We start from the raw sequence: 21,493 nt of genomic DNA, 5'->3' as shown, positions 1-21,493 counted from the left end.
TTGTCCTCTGGTCCCATACCCCCCTCCATACCCCTCCTCTCACCTTGTCCTCTGGTCCCATACCCCTCCCTCACCCTGTCCTCTGGTCCCATACCCCTCCCTCACCTTGTCCTCTGGTCCCATACCCCTCCCTCACCTTGTCCTCTGGTCCCATACCCCTCCCTCACCTTGTCCTCTGGTCCCATACCCCTCCCTCACCCTGTCCTCTGGTCCCATACCCCTCCCTCCCCTTGTCCTCTGGTCCCATACCCCCCTCCCCTCACCCTGTCCTCTGGTCCCATACCCCCCCTCACCTTGTCCCCTCCCCTTGTCCTCTGGTCCCATACCCCTCCCTCCCCTTGTCCTCTGGTCCCATACTGGTCCCATACCCCTTGTCCTCTGGTCCTCCCTTGTCCTCTGGTCCCATACCCCTCCCTCCCCTTGTCCTCTCCCTCCCTCCCCTTGTCCTCTGGTCCCATACCCCTCCCTCCCCTTGTCCTCTGGTCCCATACCCCTCCCTCCCCTTGTCCTCTGGTCCCATACCCCTCCCTCCCCTTGTCCTCTGGTCCCATACCCCTCCCTCCCCTTGTCCTCTGGTCCCATACTCCTCCCTCCCCTTGTCCTCTGGTCCCATACCCATTGTCTAAAGGCGTCCGCATGCTTCCCATCCGAAACAGTTCTGAACAGTTTGTGCATATATTATGACAACATTTTGTGACGTTTTTTGTTTGTTTTGGTCTTGGGCAAGTGTTTTTTCGGCTGTTTGTGCACGTTACATTTTTTCTCGAGGCAAGCTGAAGTCGGTAGCCAGAGTCTATGCCCCTTCATCGGTGATTGGTCAACAGTAGACTCTTTAATGAAGTGTTTGTTGTCATTCAACGAGACAACTCATTTACATGTCAAAACAATTACTGGAGAAATACTGCACCAAACATCTTAGTTAGACTGTGTGACTACGATCTATCTCCTCTGCAAAAATTTTGAAATGAATAACAGATGTCTTGAGTTATCTTAGATTAATTCTGACCATTTTCAAAGTGAATACTGGCTACGGCATCTCAAAATGGACAAACAGTACTATTGCGTTTTTTCTTGTTTTTCAACCGAAGGTCTTTTAAGGGAGTATGTGAGCACACTCGTTCTGTTCAGCTAGCCAAGTTCAGCTAGAAGCCAGCCGAGCTGAAGCATGCTGACACCTTAACAATCATTGTGCTGGGATGGTCTTACAGACACAGGCTACTCCCCCCTGCAGGCTCCTACATCCAGCGTGATAATACTATTAGCTCAGTCCCAACCCCCCACTCAGACAAGCATGCTGGTCACATGGCAGAGAAACATGCAGGCACATATGCATGCACACAGACACAGACACACACAGGCACACACACACACAGACACAGACACACACAGGCACACACACACACACACAAACACTTGCTTACGTTGTGTATTATACTCACACACACACACGGTCCCACACAATCACATACATACACCCTTATATTATACTGTATAACTACCATATAAACACACACATTCAAGAACACACCTAGAAATAATTACGAGCACACACACACCCACATAGCAGAGGCACAGTTGTGGAAGGTAAGTGCCTCTGCAGCGGTGCGGGTGCTGACAGGGAGAAGGCTGAGCGTTAATATTACATGAGAAGACCATGGGAGGGCAGAACACACACACTGTGGTTCCTCTGTCTGCATGAAACCTCCCCAGAGCACCATGTACTCCTGCTGTCTTCATTACCCTGCACGAGGATGATCCCTCACACTGTACTGCACAGCACCTCACACACACACACTGTGGTTCCTCTGTCTGCATGAAACCTCCCCGGAGCACCATGTACTCCTGCTGTCTTCATTACCCTGCACGAGGATGATCCCTCACACTGTACTGCACCGCACCTCACACACACACACTGTGGTTTCTCTGTCTGCATGAAACCTCCCAGAGCACCATGTACTCCTGATGTCTTCATTACCCTGCACGAGGATGATCCCTCACACTGTACTGCAACGCACCTCACACACACACACTGTGGTTTCTCTGTCTGCATGAAACCTCCCCAGAGCACCATGTACTCCTGATGTCTTCATTACCCTGCACGAGGATGATCCCTCACACTGCACTGCAACGCACCTCACACACACACACTGTGGTTTCTCTGTCTGCATGAAACCTCCCCAGAGCACCATGTACACCTGCTGTCTTCATTACCCTGCACGAGGATGATCCCTCACACTGTACTGCACCGCACCTCACACACACACACTGTGGTTCCTCTGTTTGCATGAAACCTCCCCAGAGCACCATGTACTCCTGCTGTCTTCATTACCCTGCACGAGGATGATCCCTCACACTGTACTGCACCGCACCTCACACACACACACTGTGGTTTCTCTGTCTGCATGAAACCTCCCCAGAGCACCATGTACTCCTGCTGTCTTCATTACCCTGCACGAGGATGATCCCTCACACTGTACTGCAACGCACCTCACACACACACACACACACACACTGTGGTTCCTCTGTTTGCATGAAACCTCCCCAGAGCACCATGTACTCCTGCTGTCTTCATTACCCTGCACGAGGAATATCCCTCACACTTTACTGCACCGCACCTCACACACACACACTGCACAGGCACACACATGTACACTAGCCACATTGGCACACAGCGACAACAGAAAGCACAAACATAAACTCGCCACATAACATATAGGCCTACAGGTACGTAGCAACAACAACAGAACAGAGGACACAAACATGAAAGCACATGCTATGCTACTGTGCCAACCCACTCAAAGCAACGAAAACATCCTTTCATATAGACACACTGTAGAACAACAGTCTTCAACACACACACACACACATATAAACCAAGGCAAAAGCTTTGCGAGAGGGGTCGGTCATAGTAAAACATCCTCTTCTCTCCTCTGCATTGAGACAACATCCCTACAGTGACCATCCCTCCCTATAGCGGACAGAGTCCATGCCTGGTTTTCTAGTGTATGGCCTGGCACTGGGGTGTCAGCCTCTCTGCTCTCCCTGCTCTGGACAGATCTCCACAGACACTACTGTAAATCAGACACCTGGGGAGGAAGGCTTTGGGACTGTCTCATAGGATCACGAGCACAGTCCTACAAGTCAGAGAGGAGACTGAGGAACTCTGGGATGGACCAACCTGCACTGAAGGAAGTTCATTCTTTAGATGCGGGACAGGTCTAAGCATGTTTTTTATTTAGCAACATTATGTACAGGCCAAAACACTTAACTGTAATGAATTTAGGCTAAGGTATGTAAGAGATGACGCTCTTACTTTCCCCTCCATCGCCTCCCTACCCTGCATCTCCTCCCTACCCTCCATATCCTCCTTACCCTCCTTACCCTCCATCTCCTCCCTACTCTCCATCTCCTCCCTTCCCTCCATCCCCTCCCTACCATCCGAGCATCTATCCCCTCCCTACCCTCCATCATCTCCCTACCATCCTCCACCCCTTCCCTACCATCCTACCCTCCATCTCCTCCCTACCATCCTCCCCTCCACACCAACCTACCCACCCTCCACCCCCTCCTTACCATCCTACCCTCCACCCCCTCCCTACCATCCATCTCCTTAGAGTAAGGAGCTATTCCTTCCATTCATAATCAGATTACATTAGTTCATTGGTCCGTTTGGTTCAGTGATTTGTACTGTGTAAGGTAAGAGTGTTTTCCTCAACATGAATTAGGCCTACCTTGATATTTCAAAATGGCTGGAATGTATGACGTAACAAGCTTCATGAAAGCAGCATTGAAGCAATAGTGGAAAGACTAATTTTACTTCTGTGTTTAGCCTAGTTTCACAAATCAGACCTTTGCTTTACAAGTTCTACATTGTGTAAAAATAGGTTAGGTTACATACTTTATATGATATGCTATTTATTGTAAGGCTAGGGCATACTACTAATTTAGTGATGTTAGTAATAATCTCAGACATGACAAAGAAATAACACAATGAGAAAAGGGAAAAGTTTAAATAAATAGGCCTAAGTCAACTTCCAGAGATACAACAAATACTGTAGGTTTAAATGCTAATACTGTAGCTTCACTTCCTTGGGTCATTTTGGAGAATATGTATGCTCTGTTTGTCGCGATTGGCATTGGGGTACAGCTACCAGAATTTTAGCCAAAGACTGTTATACTAGCTGTCTAGTCTGTGTTTTATGAATGTGCAATAAGCATAAAACTAGAGGTCGACCGATTAATCGGAATGGCCGATTAATTAGGGCCGATTTCAAGTTTTCATAACAATCGGAAATTGGTAATTTTGGACGCCGATTTTGCAGATTTTTTTTTATTTATTTAATTTTTAACACTTTTATTTAAACTTTATTTAACTAGGCAAGTCAGTTAAGAACACATTCTTATTTTCAATGACGGGCTAGGAACCGTGGGTTAACTGCCTTGTTCAGGGGCAGAACAACAGATGTTTACCTTGTCAACTCAGGGATTCAATCATGCAACCTTCCGGTTACCTAAACCAACGGCCCCAACCACCTGCCTCACGAGGAGCCTGCCTGTTACGCGAATGCAGTAAGAAGTCAAGGGAAGTTGCTAGTTAGCATTAAACTTCATCAATCATAATCACTAGTTATGACTATACATGGTTGATGATATTACTAGTTTATCTAGCGTGTTCCTGCGTTGCATATAATCGATGCATTGCGCATTCGCGAAAAAGGGCTGTCATTGCTCCAACGTGTTCCGAACCATAAACACCAATGCCTTTCTTAAAATCAATACACAGAAGTATATTTTTTTTATACCTGCATATTTAGCCAAAAGAAATCCAGGTTAGCAGGCAATATTAACCAGGTGAAATTGTGTCACTTCTCTTGCGTTCATTGCACGCAGAGTCAGGATATATGCAACAGTTTGGGCAGCCTGGCTCATTGCAAACTAATTTGCCAGAATTTTACGTAATTATGACATAACATTGAAGGTTGTGCAATGTAACAGGAATATTTAGACTTAGGGATGCCACCCGTTAGATAAAATACAGAACGGTTCCGTATTTCACTGAAAGAATAAACGTCTTGTTTTCGAGATGATACAGTGCCTTGCGAAAGTATTCGGCCCCCTTGAACTTTGCGACCTTTTGCCACATTTCAGGCACCTGGATATGTTTATTTTTGAACCATTCCATTGTAGATTTTGCTTTATGTTTTGGATCATTGTCTTGTTGGAAGACAAATCTCCGTCCCAGTCTCAGGTCTTTTGCAGACTCCATCAGGTTTTCTTCCAGAATGGTCCTGTATTTGGCTCCATCCATCTTCCCATCAATTTTAACCATCTTCCCTGTCCCTGCTGAAGAAAAGCAGGCCCAAACCATGATGCTGCCACCACCATGTTTGACAGTGGGGGTGGTGTGTTGTGGTTGATGAGCTGTGTTGCTTTTACGCCAAACATAACGTTTTGCATTGTTGCCAAAAAGTTCAATTTTGGTTTCATCTGACCAGAGCACCTTCTTCCACATGTTTGGTGTGTCTCCCAGGTGGCTTGTGGCAAACTTTAAACAACACTTTTTATGGATATCTTTAAGAAATGGCTTTCTTCTTGCCACTCTTCCATAAAGGCCAGATTTGTGCAATATACGACTGATTGTTGTCCTATGGACAGTCTCCCACCTCAGCTGTAGATCTCTGCAGTTCATCCAGAGTGATCATGGGCCTCTTGGCTGCATCTCTGATCAGTCTTCTCCTTGTATGAGCTGAAAGTTTAGAGGGACGGCCAGGTCTTGGTAGATTTGCAGTGGTCTGATACTCCTTCCATTTCAATATTATCGCTTGCACAGTGCTCCTTGGGATGTTTAAAGCTTAGGAAATCTTTTTGTATCCAAATCCGGCTTTAAACTTCTTCACAACAGTATCTCGGACCTGCCTGGTGTGTTCCTTGTTCTTCATGATGCTCTCTGCGCTTTTAACGGACCTCTGAGACTATCACAGTGCAGGTGCATTTATACAGAGACTTGATTACACACAGGTGGATTGTATTTATCATCATTAGTCATTTAGGTCAACATTGGATCATTCAGAGATCCTCACTGAACTTCTGGAGAGAGTTTGCTGCACTGAAAGTAAAGGGGCTGAATAATTTTGCACGCCCAATTTTTCAGTTTTTGATTTGTTAAAAAAGTTTGAAATATCCAATAAATGTCGTTCCACTTCATGATTGTGTTCCACTTGTTGTTGATTCTTCACAAAAAAATACAGTTTTATATCTTTATGTTTGAAGCCTGAAATGTGGCAAAAGGTCGCAAAGTTCAAGGGGGCCGAATACTTTCGCAAGGCACTGTAGTTTCTGGATTTGGCCATATTAATTACCTAAGGCTCGCATTTCTGTGTGTTATTATGTTATAATTAAGTCTATTATTTGATAGAGCAGTCTGACTGAACGATGGTAGGCACCAGCAGGCTCATAAGCATTCATTCAAAAAGCACTTTTGTGCGTTTTGCCAGCAGCTCTGCTGTTTATGACTTCAAGCCTATCAACTCCCGAATTAGGCTGGTGTAACGATGTGATGTGAAATGGCTAGCTAGTTAGCGGGGTGCGCGCTAATAGCGTTTCAAGCGTCACTCGCTCTGGGACTTGGAGTAGTTGTTCCCCTTGCTCTGCATGGGTAACGCTGCTTCGAGGGTGGCTGTTGTCGTTGTGTTCCTGGTTCGAGCCCAGGTAGGAGCGAGGAGAGGTACGGAAGCTATACTGTTACACTGGCAATACTAAAGTGCCCATAAGAACATCCAATAGTCAAAGGTATATGAAATACAAATAAATGGTATAGAGAGAAATAGTCCTATAAATCCTATAATAACTACAACCTAAAACTTCTTACCTGGGAATATTGAAGACTCATGTTAAAAAGGAACCACCAGCTGTCATATGTTCTCAGGTTCTGAGCAAGGAACTTAAACGTTAGCTTTCTTACATGGCACATATTGCACTTTTACTTTCTTCTCCAACACTATTTTTTATATTATTTAAATGCTAAATTGATTTTATTGATGTATTATATTAAGTTAAAATAAGTGTTCATTCAGTATTGTTGTAATTGTCATTATTACAAATTCATTTTTTAATAATAAAAAAAGGCTGATTAATCGGTATCAGCTTTTTTTGTCCTCCAATAATTGGTATCGGTATCGGCGTTGAAAAATTATAATTGGTCGACCTCTACATAAAACACAATTTATATAAAGAACTGTCAACTCAACCTCATTCTGAGAAATAAGGTAGACCACTTGATTTCAAAATCTGAATAAAGTGGACAGGATAACATGCTGTTAAACAGTTGGAGACAGAAGGGTGTGTTCATAACAATTCACTAACACGTGGACTTGAGAGATTGTTGATGAGACCTGTGTTAATTATCTAAAGCCAAATGCCAACTACAAGAAGTTAGTCGTTATTAGTGAATGTGCATTAGTCATGGTTCTAGTTAACCTCTCTTAGGTAGGGGGCAGTATTTTGACGTCCGGATGAAAAGCGTGCCCAAAGTAAACTGCCTGTTACTCAGGCCCAGAAGCTAGGATATGCATGTAATTGGTAGATTTGGATAGAAAACACTCTAGTTTCTAAAACTGTTACAATTATGTCTGTGACAATAATGGAACTGATATGGCAGGCGAAACCCCGAGGACAAACCATCCCCCAAAAATAAAATTTTCCCTACCACTATTTTCAATGGCTATCTGTCACGCCCTGGCCTTAGTTATCGTTGTTTTCTTTATTATTTTGGTTAGGCCAGGGTGTGATATGGGCGATTTATGTGTTTTTTCTGGTCTAGGGTTTTTTGTAGATTTATGGGGTTGTGTTCAGTTCAGTTGTCTAGGTAAGTCTATGTTGCCTAGATTGGTTCTCAATCAGAGGCAGGTGTTTATTGTTGTCTCTGATTGGGAACCATACTTAGGAAGCCATATTCTTTGGGTATTTTGTGGGTGATTGTTTCGTGTCTTTGTGTTTTATGCACCAGTTAGGACTGTTACGGTTTTCACGTTTATTGTTTTGTAGTTTGTTCATGTTTGAGTTTTCCTATTAAAACTATGGACACTTACCACGCCGCATATTGATCCTGCGATCCTTTTCGTCTCTCTTCTTCAGACGAAGAGGAGGAAAGCCGTGACACTATCACTTTTATTGTAAGGCCAAGTCCTCCCAGATTGCAGTTCCTAGGGCTTCCACTAGATGTCAACAGTCTTTAGAAAGAGTTTCAGGCTGGTTTTTGGAAAAATGAGCCAGAAATTGTAGTTTTTCTAGGTGGCTCCCATTTTGGCTGTAGAGTTTCCAAGCGAGTGGAAGAGAGCGCGTTCTTTGGTATTTTTCTCCGGTAAAGACAATAAAGATTCTCTGTCTTAAATTGTATCGTTTATTTACGTATTAGGGTACCTAAGGTTTAATTATAAACGTTGTTTGACTTGCTTGGAAAAGTTTATTAGTAATGCTTGGGATTAATTTTGAATGCATTTTGATGGAAGGAAACTGGGTGGATTATTGACAGAAACGTGCCAGCTAAACTGAGTTTTTATAGATATATCGAACAAAAGGACCATTTGTGATGTAACTGGGACCTTTTGGAGTGCCAACAGAAGAAGATCATCAAAGGTAAGGCATTTTTTATATCACTATTTCTGACTTTCGTGTCGCACCTGCTTGGTTGAAATATGTTTTTCATGTGCTTGCATGTGGGGCGCTGCCCTCAGATAATCGCATGGTTTGCTTTCGCCATAAAGACTTTTGGAAATCTGACACAGCGGCTGGATTAACAAGAAGTTAAGCTTTATTGTGATGTATTACACTTGTGATTTTATGAAAGTTAAATATTTATAACACTGTAGTTTGAATTTCGCACACTGCAATTTCACCGGATGTTGGCCAGGTGGGACACTACCGTCCCACCTGCCCATAAGAAGTTATATTTGTAACAAAAAAATAGCATTTTCATAGACGGACTTGAAAGCCAGATTAGTGATTGTTGCAAGAAAAAGCAGGTTAAACTATTTTGATAAAATAATTAAACTATTATTGTGTATTATGGTTGTGGAAAGCTTCCATTTAGCCTAAGTATAACTTCACAAACCCTGAATTAGATTATTGCTGACTGTTTGAAATGCCGTGTCTTAAATGTACAACAACGCTTATATAGAGAAGAAAAAGAGGGTATGCAACAACACATCCGCCATGCTGACCATCAACACGGGGCCCCTCAGGGGTGCGTGTTTAGTACCTTCCTGTACTCTCTGTTTACACATGACTGTGTGGCCACACATGACTTCAACACCATCATTAAGTTTGCCGATGACACAACTGCTGGCCTGATCACCAACGACGATGAGACAGCCTATAGGGAGGAGGTCAGAGACCTGGCAGTGTGGTGCTAGGACAACAACCTCTCCCTCAACGTCGGTAAGACAAAGGAGCTTATTGTGGACTATAGAAAGGTGAAGGCCGAACACTCCCCCATGCACATCAACAGGGCTGTAGTGGAGTGGGTCGAGAGCTTGAAGTCCCTCTGTGTCAACATCTCTAAGGACCTATCATGGTCCAAACACACCAATACTGTCATGAAGAGTGCAAGACAACGCCTCTTCCCTCGGGAGGCTGAAAATAGTTGGCATGGGCCGTCAGATCCTCAAAACATTTACAGCAGTACCATTGCGAGCATATTGAAAAGCTGCATAAGCTCTTGCTATGGCAACTGCTTGGCATCCGACCGCAAAGCACTACATAGGGTAGTTTTACACCAGCTCTGTCAGGAGGAATGGGACAAATAGTTAACCAAATAGCTACCCGGACTATCTGCATTGACCCTTTTTGACTCTTTACAAACACACTGGACTCTACACACACGCTCACAATGACACTCAAACACATACACATGAACACACACACTTACTCACACAACACGTATACACAGGCACATTGTAGCCACACAGACACTTACACACTTATCACAGACACTGCTGCTACTGTCTATAATCTATCCTGTTGCTTAGTCACGTTAACCCTACCCTATGTACAATTGAAGTCGGAAGTTTACATACACTTATGTTGGAGTCATGAAAACTCGCTTTTCAACCACTTCACAAATTTCTTGTTAACAAACTACAGTTTTGGCAAGTCGTTTAGGACATCTACTTTGTGCATAATACAAGTCATTTTTTCAACAACTGTTTAGATTATTTCACTTATAATTCACTGTATCACAATCCAGTGGGTATCCAGTGGGTCAGAAGTTTACATACACTAACTTGACTGTGCCTTTAAACAGCTTGGAAAAATTCAGAAATGATGTCATGTCTTTAGAAGCTTCTGATAGCCTAATTGACATTATTTGAGTCAATTGGAGGTGTACCTGTGGATGTATTTCAAGGCCTACCTTCAAGCTCAGTGCCTCTTTGCTTGACATGGGAAAATCAAAAGAAATCAGCAAAGACCTCAGAAAACAAAATTGGAAGTCGGAAGTTTACATACACCTTAGCCAAATACATTTAAACGCAGTTTTTCACAATTCATGACATTTAATCCTAATAGAAATTCTCTGTTTTAGGTCAGTTAGGGTCACCACTTTATTTTAAGAGTGTGAAATGTCAGAATAATAGTGGAGAGAACTATTTATTTCAGCTTTTATTTCACATTCCCAATGGGTCAGAAGTTTACATACACTCAATTAGTATTTGCCTTTAAATTGTTTAACTTGGGGCAAAAGTTTCGGGTAGCCTTCCACAAGTTTCCCACAATAAGTTGGGTGAATTTTGGCACATTCCTCCTGACAGAGCTGATGTAACTGAGTCAGGTTTGTAGGCCTCCTCGCTCGCACACGCATTTTCAGTTCTGCACACAAATATTCTATGGGATTGAGGTCAGGGCTTTGTGCTGGCCACTCCAATACCTTGACTTTGTTGTCCTTAAGCCATTTTGCCACAACTTTGGATGTATGCTTGGGGTCATTGTCCATTTGGAAGACCCATATGCGACCAAGCTTTAACTTCTGACTGATGTCTTGAGATGTTGCTTCAATATATCCACAAGTTTCCTACCTCATGATGCCATCTATTTTCTGAAGTGCACCAGTCCCTTCTGCAGCAAAGCACCCCCACAACATAATGCTTCCTTTCTCGTGCTTTGCGGTTGGAATGGTGTTCTTTGGCTTGCAAGTTCTTTGGCTTGGTGTTCTTTGGCTTCCACTTTTTCCTCCAAAGATAACGAAGGTCAATATGGCCATATAGTTCTATTTTTGTTTCATCAGACCAGAGGACATTCCTCCAAAAAGTATGATCTTTGTCCCCATGTGCATGGCTTTTTATGGCTGTTTTAGAGCAGTGGCTTCTTCCTTGCCGAGCGGCCTTTCAGGTTATGTCGATATAGGACTTGTTTTACTGTGGATGTAGATACTTTTGTACCGGTTTGCTCCAGCATCTTAACAAGGTCCTTTGCTGTTGTTGTGGGATTGATTTGCACTTTTCGCACCAAAGTACGTTCATCTCTAGGAGACAGAATGCGTCTCCATCCTGAGCGGTATGACAGTTGCGTGGTTCCATGGTGTTTATACTTGCGTATTATTGTTTGTATAGATGAATGTGGTACCTTCATGCATTTGGAAAATGCTCCCAAGGATGAACCAGACTTGTGGAGGTCTACAATTTTTTTTCTGAGGTCTTGGCTGATTTCTTTTGATTTTCCTATGATGTCAAGCAAAGAGGCACTGAGTTTGAAGGTAGGCCTTGAAATACACCTCCAATATACCTCCTTAGATAAGCATGTCCCTTTCAAAAAATGCAGAACTAAGAACAGATATAGCCCCTGGTTCACTCCAGACCTGACTGCCCTCGACCAGCACAAAACATCCTGTGGCGGACTGCAATAGCATCGAATAGTCCCCGTGATATGCAACTGTTCAGGGAAGTCAGGAACCAATACACGCAGTCAGTCAGGAAAGCAAAGGCCACCTTTTTCAAGCAGAAGTTTGCATCCTGTAGCTCCAACTCCAAAAAGTTCTGGGACACTAAAGTCCACGGAGAACAAGAGCACCTCCTCCCAGCTGCCCACTGCACTGAGGCTAGGTAACACGGTCACCACCGATAAATCCATGATAATCGAAAACTTCAACAAGCATTTCTCAACGGCTGGCCATGCCTACCTCCTGGCTACTCCAACCTCGGCCAACAGCTCCCCCCCCCCCTGCAGCTACTCGCCCAAGCCTCCACAGCTTCTCCTTTACCCAAATCCAGATAGCAGATGTTCTGAAAGAGCTGCAAAACCTGAACCCGTACAAATCAGCTGGGCTTGATAATCTGGACCCTCTATTTCTGAAACTATCCGCCGCCATTGTCGCAACCCCTATTACCAGCCTGTTCAACCTCTCTTTCATATTGTCTGAGATCCCCAAGGACTGGAAAGCTGCCGCGGTTATCCCCCTCTTCAAAGGGGAGACACCCTGGACCCAAACTGTTACAGACCTATATCCATCCTGCCCTGCCTATCTAAGGTCTTCGAAAGGAAAGTCAACAAACAGATCACTGACCATCCCGCCGTACCTTCTCCGCTGAGCAATCTGGTTTCCGAGCCGTTCACGGGTGCACCTCAGCCACGCTCAAGGTACTAAACGATAACGATAACCGATAACCGATAACCGCCATCGATAAAAGACGGTACTGTGCAGCCGTCTTCATCGACCTGGCCAAGGCTTTCGACTCTGTCAATCATCATATTCTTATCGGCAGACTCAGTAGCCTCGGTTTTTCTAATGACTGCCTTGCCTGGATCAGCAACTACTTTGCAGACAGAGTTCAGTGTATCAAATAGGAGGGCATGTTGTCCGGTCGTCTGGCAGTCTCTATGGGGGTGCCACAGGGTTAAATTCTCGGGCCCACTCTTTTCTCTGTATATATCAATGATGTTGCTCTTGCTGCGGGCGATTCCCTGATCCACCACTACGCAGACGACACCATTCTGTATACTTCTGGCCCTTCCTTGGACACTGTGCTATCTAAACTCCAAACGAGCTTCAATGCCATACAAATACTCCTTCCGTGGCCTCCAACTGCTCTTAAACACTAGTAAAACCAAATGCATGCTTTTAAACCGTTCGCTGCCTGCACCCGCACGCCCGACTAGCATCACCACCCTGGATGGTTCCGACCTAGAATATATGGACATCTATAAGTACCTAGGTGTCTGGCTAGACTGTAAACTATCCTTCCAGACTCATATCAAACATCTCCAATCCAAAATCAAATCTAGAATCGGCTTTCCATTTTGCAACAAAGCCTCCTTCACTCACGCCGCCAAACTTACCCTAGTAAAACTGACTATCCTACCGATCGTCGACTTCATCTACAAAATAGCTTCCAATACTCTACTCAGCAAACTGGATGCAGTGCCATCCGTTTTGCTACTAAAGCACCTTATAACACCCACCACTGCGACCTGTATGCTCTAGTCGGCTGGCCCTCGCTACATATTCGTCGCCAGACCCACTGGCTCCAGGTCATCTACAAGTCCATGCTAGGTAAAGCTCCTCCTTATCTCAGTTCACTGGTTACGATGGCAACACCCACCCGTAGCACGTGCTCCAGCAGGTGTATCTCACTGATCATCCCTAAAGCCAATACTTTTTTGTCCGCCTTTCCTTCCAGTTCTCTGCTGCCTGTGACTGGAACGAATTGCAAAAGTCGTTGAAGTTGGAGACTTTGTGTAACTCTGTGTTGTTGTCTGTTCACACTGCTATGCTTTATCTTGGCTAGGTCGCAGTTGTAAATGATAACTTGTTCTCAACTAGCCTACCTGGTTAAATAAAGGTGAAATAAAAAATACATAAAATAATGTAAAAAATTGACTCAAATTATGTAAATTTGCCTATCAGAAGCTTCTAAAGTCACGACATCATTTTCTGGCATTTTCCAAGCTGTTTAAAGGCACAGTCAACTTTGTGTATGTAAACTTCTGACCTACTGGAATTGTGATACAGGGAATTATAAGTTTTTTATCTGAATGGGGTTGGGGAGAAAGCACAGCATGTGGCCTCAATTAGCCCAGCTAGCTAGCTTCTCTAGGCTACTCCAGTCAAGACCGGCACTGTTACAGTGGGGCAAAAAAGTATTTAGTCAGCGACCAATTGTGCAAGTTCTCCCACTTAAAAAGATGAGAGAGGCCTGTAATTTTCATCATAGGTTCACTTCAACTATGACAGACAAAATGAGAAATAAAAATCAAGAAAATCACATTGTAGGATTTTTTTATGAATTTATTTGCAAATTATGTTGGAAAATAAGTATTTGGTCACCGACAAACAAGCAAGATTTCTGGCTCTCACAGACCTGTAACTTCTTCTTTAAGAGGCTCTACTGTCCTCCACTCGTTACCTGTATTAATGGCACCTGTTTGAACTTATCAGTATAAAAGTTATCAGTATAAAAGATACCTGTCCACAACCTCAAACAGTCACACTCCAAACTCCACTATGGCCAAGACCAAAGAGCTGTCAAAGGACATTTACATTTACATTTAAGTCATTTGGCAGACGCTCTTATCCAGAGCGACTTACAAATTGGTGAATTCACCTTATGACACCAGAAACAAAATTGTAGACCTGCACCAGGCTGGGAAGACTGAATCTGCAATAGGTAAGCAGCTTGGTTTGAAGAAATCAACTGTGGGAGCAATTATTAGGAAATGGAAGACATACAAGACCACTGATAATCTCCCTCAATCTGGGGTTCCACGCAAGATCTCACCCCGTGGGGTCAAAATGACCACAAGAACGGTGAGCAAAAATCCCAGAACCACACGGGGGGACCTAGTGAATGCCCTGCAGAGAGCTGGGACCAAAGTAACAAAGCCTACCATCAGTAACACACTACGCCACTAGGGACTCAAATCCTGCAGTGCCAGACGTGTCCCCCTGCTTAAGCCAGTACATGTCCAGGCCCGTCTGAAGTTTGCTAGAGAGCATTTGGATGATCCAGAAGAAGATTTGGAGAATGTCATATGGTCAGATGAAACCAAAATAGAACTTTTGGTAAAAACTCAACTTGTCATGTTTGGAGGACAAAGAATGCTGAGTTGATTCCAAAGAACACCATACCTACTGTGAAGCATGGGGGTGGAAACATCATGCTTTGGGGCTGTTTTTCTGCAAAGGGACCAGGACGACTGATTCGTGTAAAGGAAAGAATGAATGGGGCCATGTATCGTGAGATTTTGAGTGAAAACCTCCTTCCATCAGCAAGGGCATTGAAGATGAAACGTGGCTGGGCCTTTCAGCATGACAATGATCCCAAACACACCGCCCGAGCAACGAAGGAGTGGCTTCGTAAGAAGCATTTCAAGGTCCTGGAGTGGACTAGCGAGTCTCCAGATCTCAACCCCATAGAAAATCTTTGGAGGGAGTTGAAAGTCTGTGTTGCCTAGCAACAGCCCCAAAACATCACTGCTCTCAAGGAGATCTGCATGGAGGAATGGGCCAAAATACCAGCAGCAGTGTGTGAAAACCTTTGACCTCTGTCATTGCCAACAAAGGGTATATAACAAAGTATTGAGATAAACTTTTGTTATTGACCAAATACTTATTTTCCACCATAATTTGCCAATAAATTCATTAAAAATCCTACAATATGATATTCTGGATTTTTTTTTTCTCATTTTGTCTGTCATAGTTGAAGTGTACCTATGATGAAAATTACAGGCCTCTCTCATCTTTTAAGTAGGAGAACTTGCACAATTGGTGGCTGACTAAATAGTTTTTTGCCCCACTGTATATGGGATGATAAATAACATTGTGGCTGCTACAAGTTAGCTAGTCTTGGCTGTAACCGAGTTGGCGCCTTAATGTCTCTTTCTTTCACTCTCATTTCACAAACACCGCCCCCTCTGCAGCTGCAGCTATAGAGCACCAGCCTCTCTCCCTCGCGCAGCAATACTCAGGTTAAAAACTTAAAAAATATATATAATAATAATGAATATCTGACAAACATTCAATATACTATTCTAATAGTGAAATTATTTCAAACCATCTCTAGTGTTCAACATCAGGCCCATTGGGTTTCCTGAGTATGAACCATACAGACCCGGTTCAGCCCAACCCTCCTGACAGATGTCTATTCTCCCTCATTAACATCTGCAACACGCTATCTCTCACAAATAGAGCAAAATCCATTATCTGTTACTGCCATTTCCACATGCCGCAGCCGAGCTCATATAATCATTAATCATGAAGCAGAGAAGCAGGCAGGGAGACAATATAGTCGGCCATTATGTTGTTCTCAGCCCTGCTCGCTTGATGAGAATATGAAACTAGAGTGTCTCTCTCTATCCCTGGTTGGTTCATTTCACATCTTCCATAACAGCCCTGGTGATGACCTGAGTGACAATATACAGATTCCTCCTACCTGCCTCCCAGCTTTCCTGCATGTCTACCTGCCTCCCAGCTTTCCTGCATGTCTCCCTGCCTCCCAGCTTGCCTGCATGTCTCCCTGCCTCCCAGCTTGCCTGCATGTCTTCCTGCCTCCCAGCTTGCCTGCATGTCTCCCTGCCTCCCAGCTTGCCTGCATGTCTTCCTGCCTCCCAGCTTGCCTGCATGTCCTCCTGCCTCCCAGCTTGCCTGCATGTCTCCCTGCCTCCCAGCTTGCATGCCTGTCTTTCTGCCTCCCAGCTTACCTGCATGTCCTCCTACCTCCCAGCTTGCATGCCTGTCTTTCTGCCTCCCAGCCAGTCAGCTTGCCAGTCTTCCTGACTCCCAGCCAGCCTTCTTCCTGTCTCCAAGCCTAGCTGCCTGTCTTTCTCCACCTCAGGTCAGCTATTACATGAGCTCACACAAGGTGTGGCTTACAGTATAACAGCACAGTTTTATTGTACAGGGGGAAGGGGACTGGATACAGTATATACTAAATCCCTATATCCACTAGTCTCTGTCCTAACCTTGCTGTCCTATCTGCAGCAAGCTAGCCTAAATGCTAACGGCAGCCGTTGTTGCTCATTCGTGTCTGTCTGTGTCATGAATTTTAAAATGAACTTTGAGCTGCCATCTTGGCAGCTACTATTTTATGAGCAGCTATGTCTGTCAAGCTGGCAGCTGCTAGCAGATAGTCAACTAGCTATTCTATTGTGCTCCAGAAATGAATGGGCACTAAGGAAGCCAAGCCGTAAAGGAGAATTGACAGTGTGACACAACTTGCTTTAGACAGGATGCAGAACAAAAACAAAATGGTAGATTTAATGTGGAAGGCCACTGAAATTACTTTTCAAAAGAAATACAACACCGTGAACCTATATCATGCCATACAGCTGTGGTGTTATAAGGGCATAGTGAGGCATATGAGAACAAGGTCAGTGAGACACCTACCCGATCTTGGCCTTCTGTTTGGGCTTGGACGAGGACACAATGCGGGCCTTCTTGGAGGCCTTGGTCCTGGTCTTGTTGCCTCGGTCCCTCTCCCTGTCTCTGTCCCTCTCTCTCCTGTGGGCCGAGGAGCTCCCAGAGGGGAAGCTCTCTGGACTCATAACCCTGGGGATGTTCTTCTCTCCTCTCTCCCGGGCCTTAGCAATGGCCTCATGGATGATCCTGTTAGCCTTCTGCTGCTTGTCCTCCCCAGCCTCCTCCATCAGTTGCTGCTGCTCCCTCTGCTCCTTCACCAGCCTCCGCTGGGCCCGCTTCTCCAACGACGAGCTGTAGGAGGACGAAGACGAGGAGGATGAGCTGCTCTTCATCGGGGGGCTGAGGACCCGCGCTGCTGTGTGGCTGTTGGGACCATTAGCATTCTTGTTCTTGGGAGGCTGAAGAGGAGAGAGAGGAGGGGGGATATTAATCAGACTGAGGGAACACATATACCAACAGGATGATGTCATTGTAACATACATACATCTGCATTAATAGCAAGACTGGAAAGAGCTGTGTATTACAAAGGACTCTCGCCCTGATCTTAATGTAATTTCCTGCGAAGCGGATGATCTTGTGGTCGTTAACACACACACACACACCTTAATCCCCCCGCCCTAACCCACACACACTAATCCCCCCCCCACTATGTTCATGTTCTCATATAGCCAAACCAAACCGACATTCCTGAATTTCAGACTGAATAGTTAGATCATTTAGCTCCTAGTTCTCACATTCCCCTTCAGTTAACCCTCCACAGCCTCTCTCACACATCATCTTCCCCTTCAGTTAACCCTCCACAGCCTCTCTCACACATCATCTTCCCCTTCAGTTAACCCTCCACAGCCTCTCTCACACATCATCTTCCCCTTCGGTTAACCCTCCACAGCCTCTCTCACACATCATCTTCCCCTTCAGTTAACCCTCCACAGCCTCTCTCACACATCATCTTCCCCCTCAGTTAACCCTCCACAGCCTCTCTCACACATTATCTTCCCCTTCAGTTAACCCTCCACAGCCTCTCTCACACATCATCTTCCCCCTCAGTTAACCCTCCACAGCCTCTCTCACACATCATCTTCCCCTTCAGTTAACCCTCCACAGCCTCTCTCACACATCATCTTCTCCCTCAGTCAACCCTCCACAGCCTCTCTCACACATCATCTTCCCCTTCGGTTAACCCTCCACAGCCTCTCTCACACATCATCTTCCCCCTCAGTTAACCCTCCACAGCCTCTCTCACACATTATCTTCCCCTTCAGTTAACCCTCCACAGCCTCTCTCACACATCATCTTCCCCTTCAGTTAACCCTCCACAGCCTCTCTCACACATCATCTTCCCCTTCAGTTAACCCTCCACAGCCTCTCTCACACATCATCTTCCCCTTCAGTTAACCCTCCACAGCCTCTCTCACACATCATCTTCCCCTTCAGTTAACCCTCCACAGCCTCTCTCACACATCATCTTCCCCTTCAGTTAACCCTCCACAGCCTCTCTCACACATCATCTTCCCCTTCAGTTAACCCTCCACAGCCTCTCTCACACATCATCTTCCCTTCAGTTAACCCTCCACAGCCTCTCTCACACATCATCTTCCCCTTCAGTTAACCCTCCACAGCCTCTCTCACACATCATCTTCCCCTTCAGTTAACCCTCCACAGCCTCTCTCACACATCATCTTCCCCTTCAGTTAACCCTCCACAGCCTCTCTCACACATCATCTTCCCCTTCGGTTAACCCTCCACAGCCTCTCTCACACATCATCTTTCCCCTCAGGAACAGAAGTGTGAAATGTACCATATCACGTTTGCTGCCTGGAATGAGAGTCAAGTCACCCAGTCAGGCTCAATAAGGAAATGTTGTAAACACAAAGGAATGGGATTACAAAAGTGAATCAGTGAAGCTCTGAAAAAACCCCATGTGCATAACAATCAAGCTGTATACTTACACTGCTGCTTAGTGACGTGGGGAGAGAGAGAGAGACATAGACAGAGAACACTGAAAACAACAGCCAGCTGGTCTAGAAAACACACACAGCAGAAGTCACAACAACACTGTTAGCTTGTTGGCTGTACCTCTCTTATTAGACCCTCTAAGCCTTGATAATGATATAGCCTTGACATAGGTTTGATAATGATATAGCCTTGATATAGGCTTGATAATGACATAGCCTTGACAAAGGTTTGATAATGATATAGCCTTGACAAAGGTTTAATAATGATATAGCCTTGACATAGGCTTGATAATGATATAGCCTTGACATAGGCTTGATAATGGTATAGCCTTGACATAGGCTTGATAATGATATAGCCTTGACATAGGCTTGATAATGATATAGCCTTGACATAGGCTTGATAATGATATAGCCTTGACATAGGTTTGATAATGATATAGCCTTGACAAAGGTTTGATAATGATATAGCCTTGACATAGGCTTGATAATGATATAGCCTTGACATAGGCTTGATAATGATATAGCCTTGACATAGGCTTGATAATGATATATCCTTGACATAGGCTTGATAATGGTATAGCCTTGACATAGGCTTGATAATGATATAGCCTTGACACAGGCTTGATAATGATATAGCCTTGACATGGTCTTGATAATGATACACTTGACATAGGCTTGATAATGATATAGCCTTGACATAGGCTTGATAATGATATAGCCTTGACACAGGCTTGATAATGATATAGCCTTGACATAGGCTTGATAATGATATAGCCTTGACATAGGCTTGATAATGATATAGCCTTGACATAGGCTTGATAATGATATAGCCTTGACACAGGCTTGATAATGATATAGCCTTGACATAGGCTTGATAATGATATAGACTTGACATAGTCTTCATAGTCTTGATAATGATATAGCCTTGACATAGGCTTGATAATGATATAGCCTTGACATAGGCTTGATAATGATATAGCCTTGACATAGGCTTGATAATGATATAGCCTTGACATAGTCTTGATAATGATATAGCCTTGACATAGGCTTGATAATGATATAGCCTTGACATAGGCTTGATAATAATATAGCCTTGACATAGGCTTGATAATAATATAGCCTTGACATAGGCTTGATAATAATATAGCCTTGACATAGGCTTGATAATAATATAGCCTTGACATAGGCTTGATAATAATATAGCCTTGACATAGGCTTGATAGCCTTTTAATGACAAACAACCAGTCACCAGAATATCCCATTCTGCTGCTGTGTCTCTACCCCACGACCTCACAGACATACTGAAAGTGTTGCTCTCTGAACTTTCTGCTAGCCACACATTTTTCCCCCTAGTCACATAGATTGCAGCAGCACAAACTTTCATTAAGACAGACACAAAGAAACAGAGACAGGCAGGACCAGCACACTGACATTCAGCCAAACTAGAATAAATAATATAGACAAGGCTGATACGTGATGAAATGGGAATAAAACATGGGCTGAGGTTTATTCCCTTCGGGTGGGCCAAGAGCCTATAAATGGATGAGCTAATCTCAACGTGTTGCAGTCAGAGTGGATGGCTACATGACCTGAGGCCGGGCCACAGCACAGCACAGCCAGTTGCTTTCCTGACTGCTAAATAAAGAGAATTATCTTGAACTGCCACAAACAAAGCAGGGGGAGGGGAGAAATAAATGACAGTTCATTTGGATGATATAATTCTGTAGCTGCAGCTCTTGTTTATGTTTAACATGTGCTGTAATGCCCAGGCTATTAGTGGAAATCATTGCCCAGAACTGAAATATTCTCATTATTGAAGTTCAAGGTAAAAAAGAGGGTGAGGAAAGAGAAAGTCAAGGTAAAGAACAGGGAAAAGAGGGAAGGAGCAAAGGGGAGCAAGGGCAGAGGGTGGGAATGAGAGTTTGTATAAAAAGTGAGTGAGAAAGGGAGAGAGAAGAAAAATGCACCAAAACCAAGTGTCCTGCAGCTGTGTAATAGGACTATAAATAACTGAAATGACAGGCTGCCAGCACTGCAGTGATTTCAATCTCTCTCTCTGCCACCACACGCTCCCACGAAAACACTTTGCACTATTACAGTAAGGAAAGACGACAGAGAGATAGAGATAGCCAGG

The 21,493-nt window shown here is 44.4% G+C and overlaps 1 protein-coding gene across 1 annotated transcript in view; it reads right to left on the bottom strand.

The window, feature by feature from the left end:
• LOC135557182 (chromodomain-helicase-DNA-binding protein 9-like) overlaps positions 1-21,493 on the bottom strand; it is a 128,953-nt gene that overhangs the window by 72,486 nt on the left and 34,974 nt on the right. Inside the window, 1 exon segment of the mRNA XM_064990390.1 lies at positions 17,372-17,802. Coding sequence (XP_064846462.1) covers positions 17,372-17,802 — 431 coding nt within the window.

Source organism: Oncorhynchus masou, chromosome 2 (assembly GCF_036934945.1).
Source record: "Oncorhynchus masou masou isolate Uvic2021 chromosome 2, UVic_Omas_1.1, whole genome shotgun sequence".
Taxonomy (NCBI): Eukaryota; Metazoa; Chordata; class Actinopteri; order Salmoniformes; family Salmonidae; genus Oncorhynchus; species Oncorhynchus masou.
Note: the sequence above shows the minus strand (reverse complement) of the source record. Positions and strands in the feature narration are given on the sequence as shown.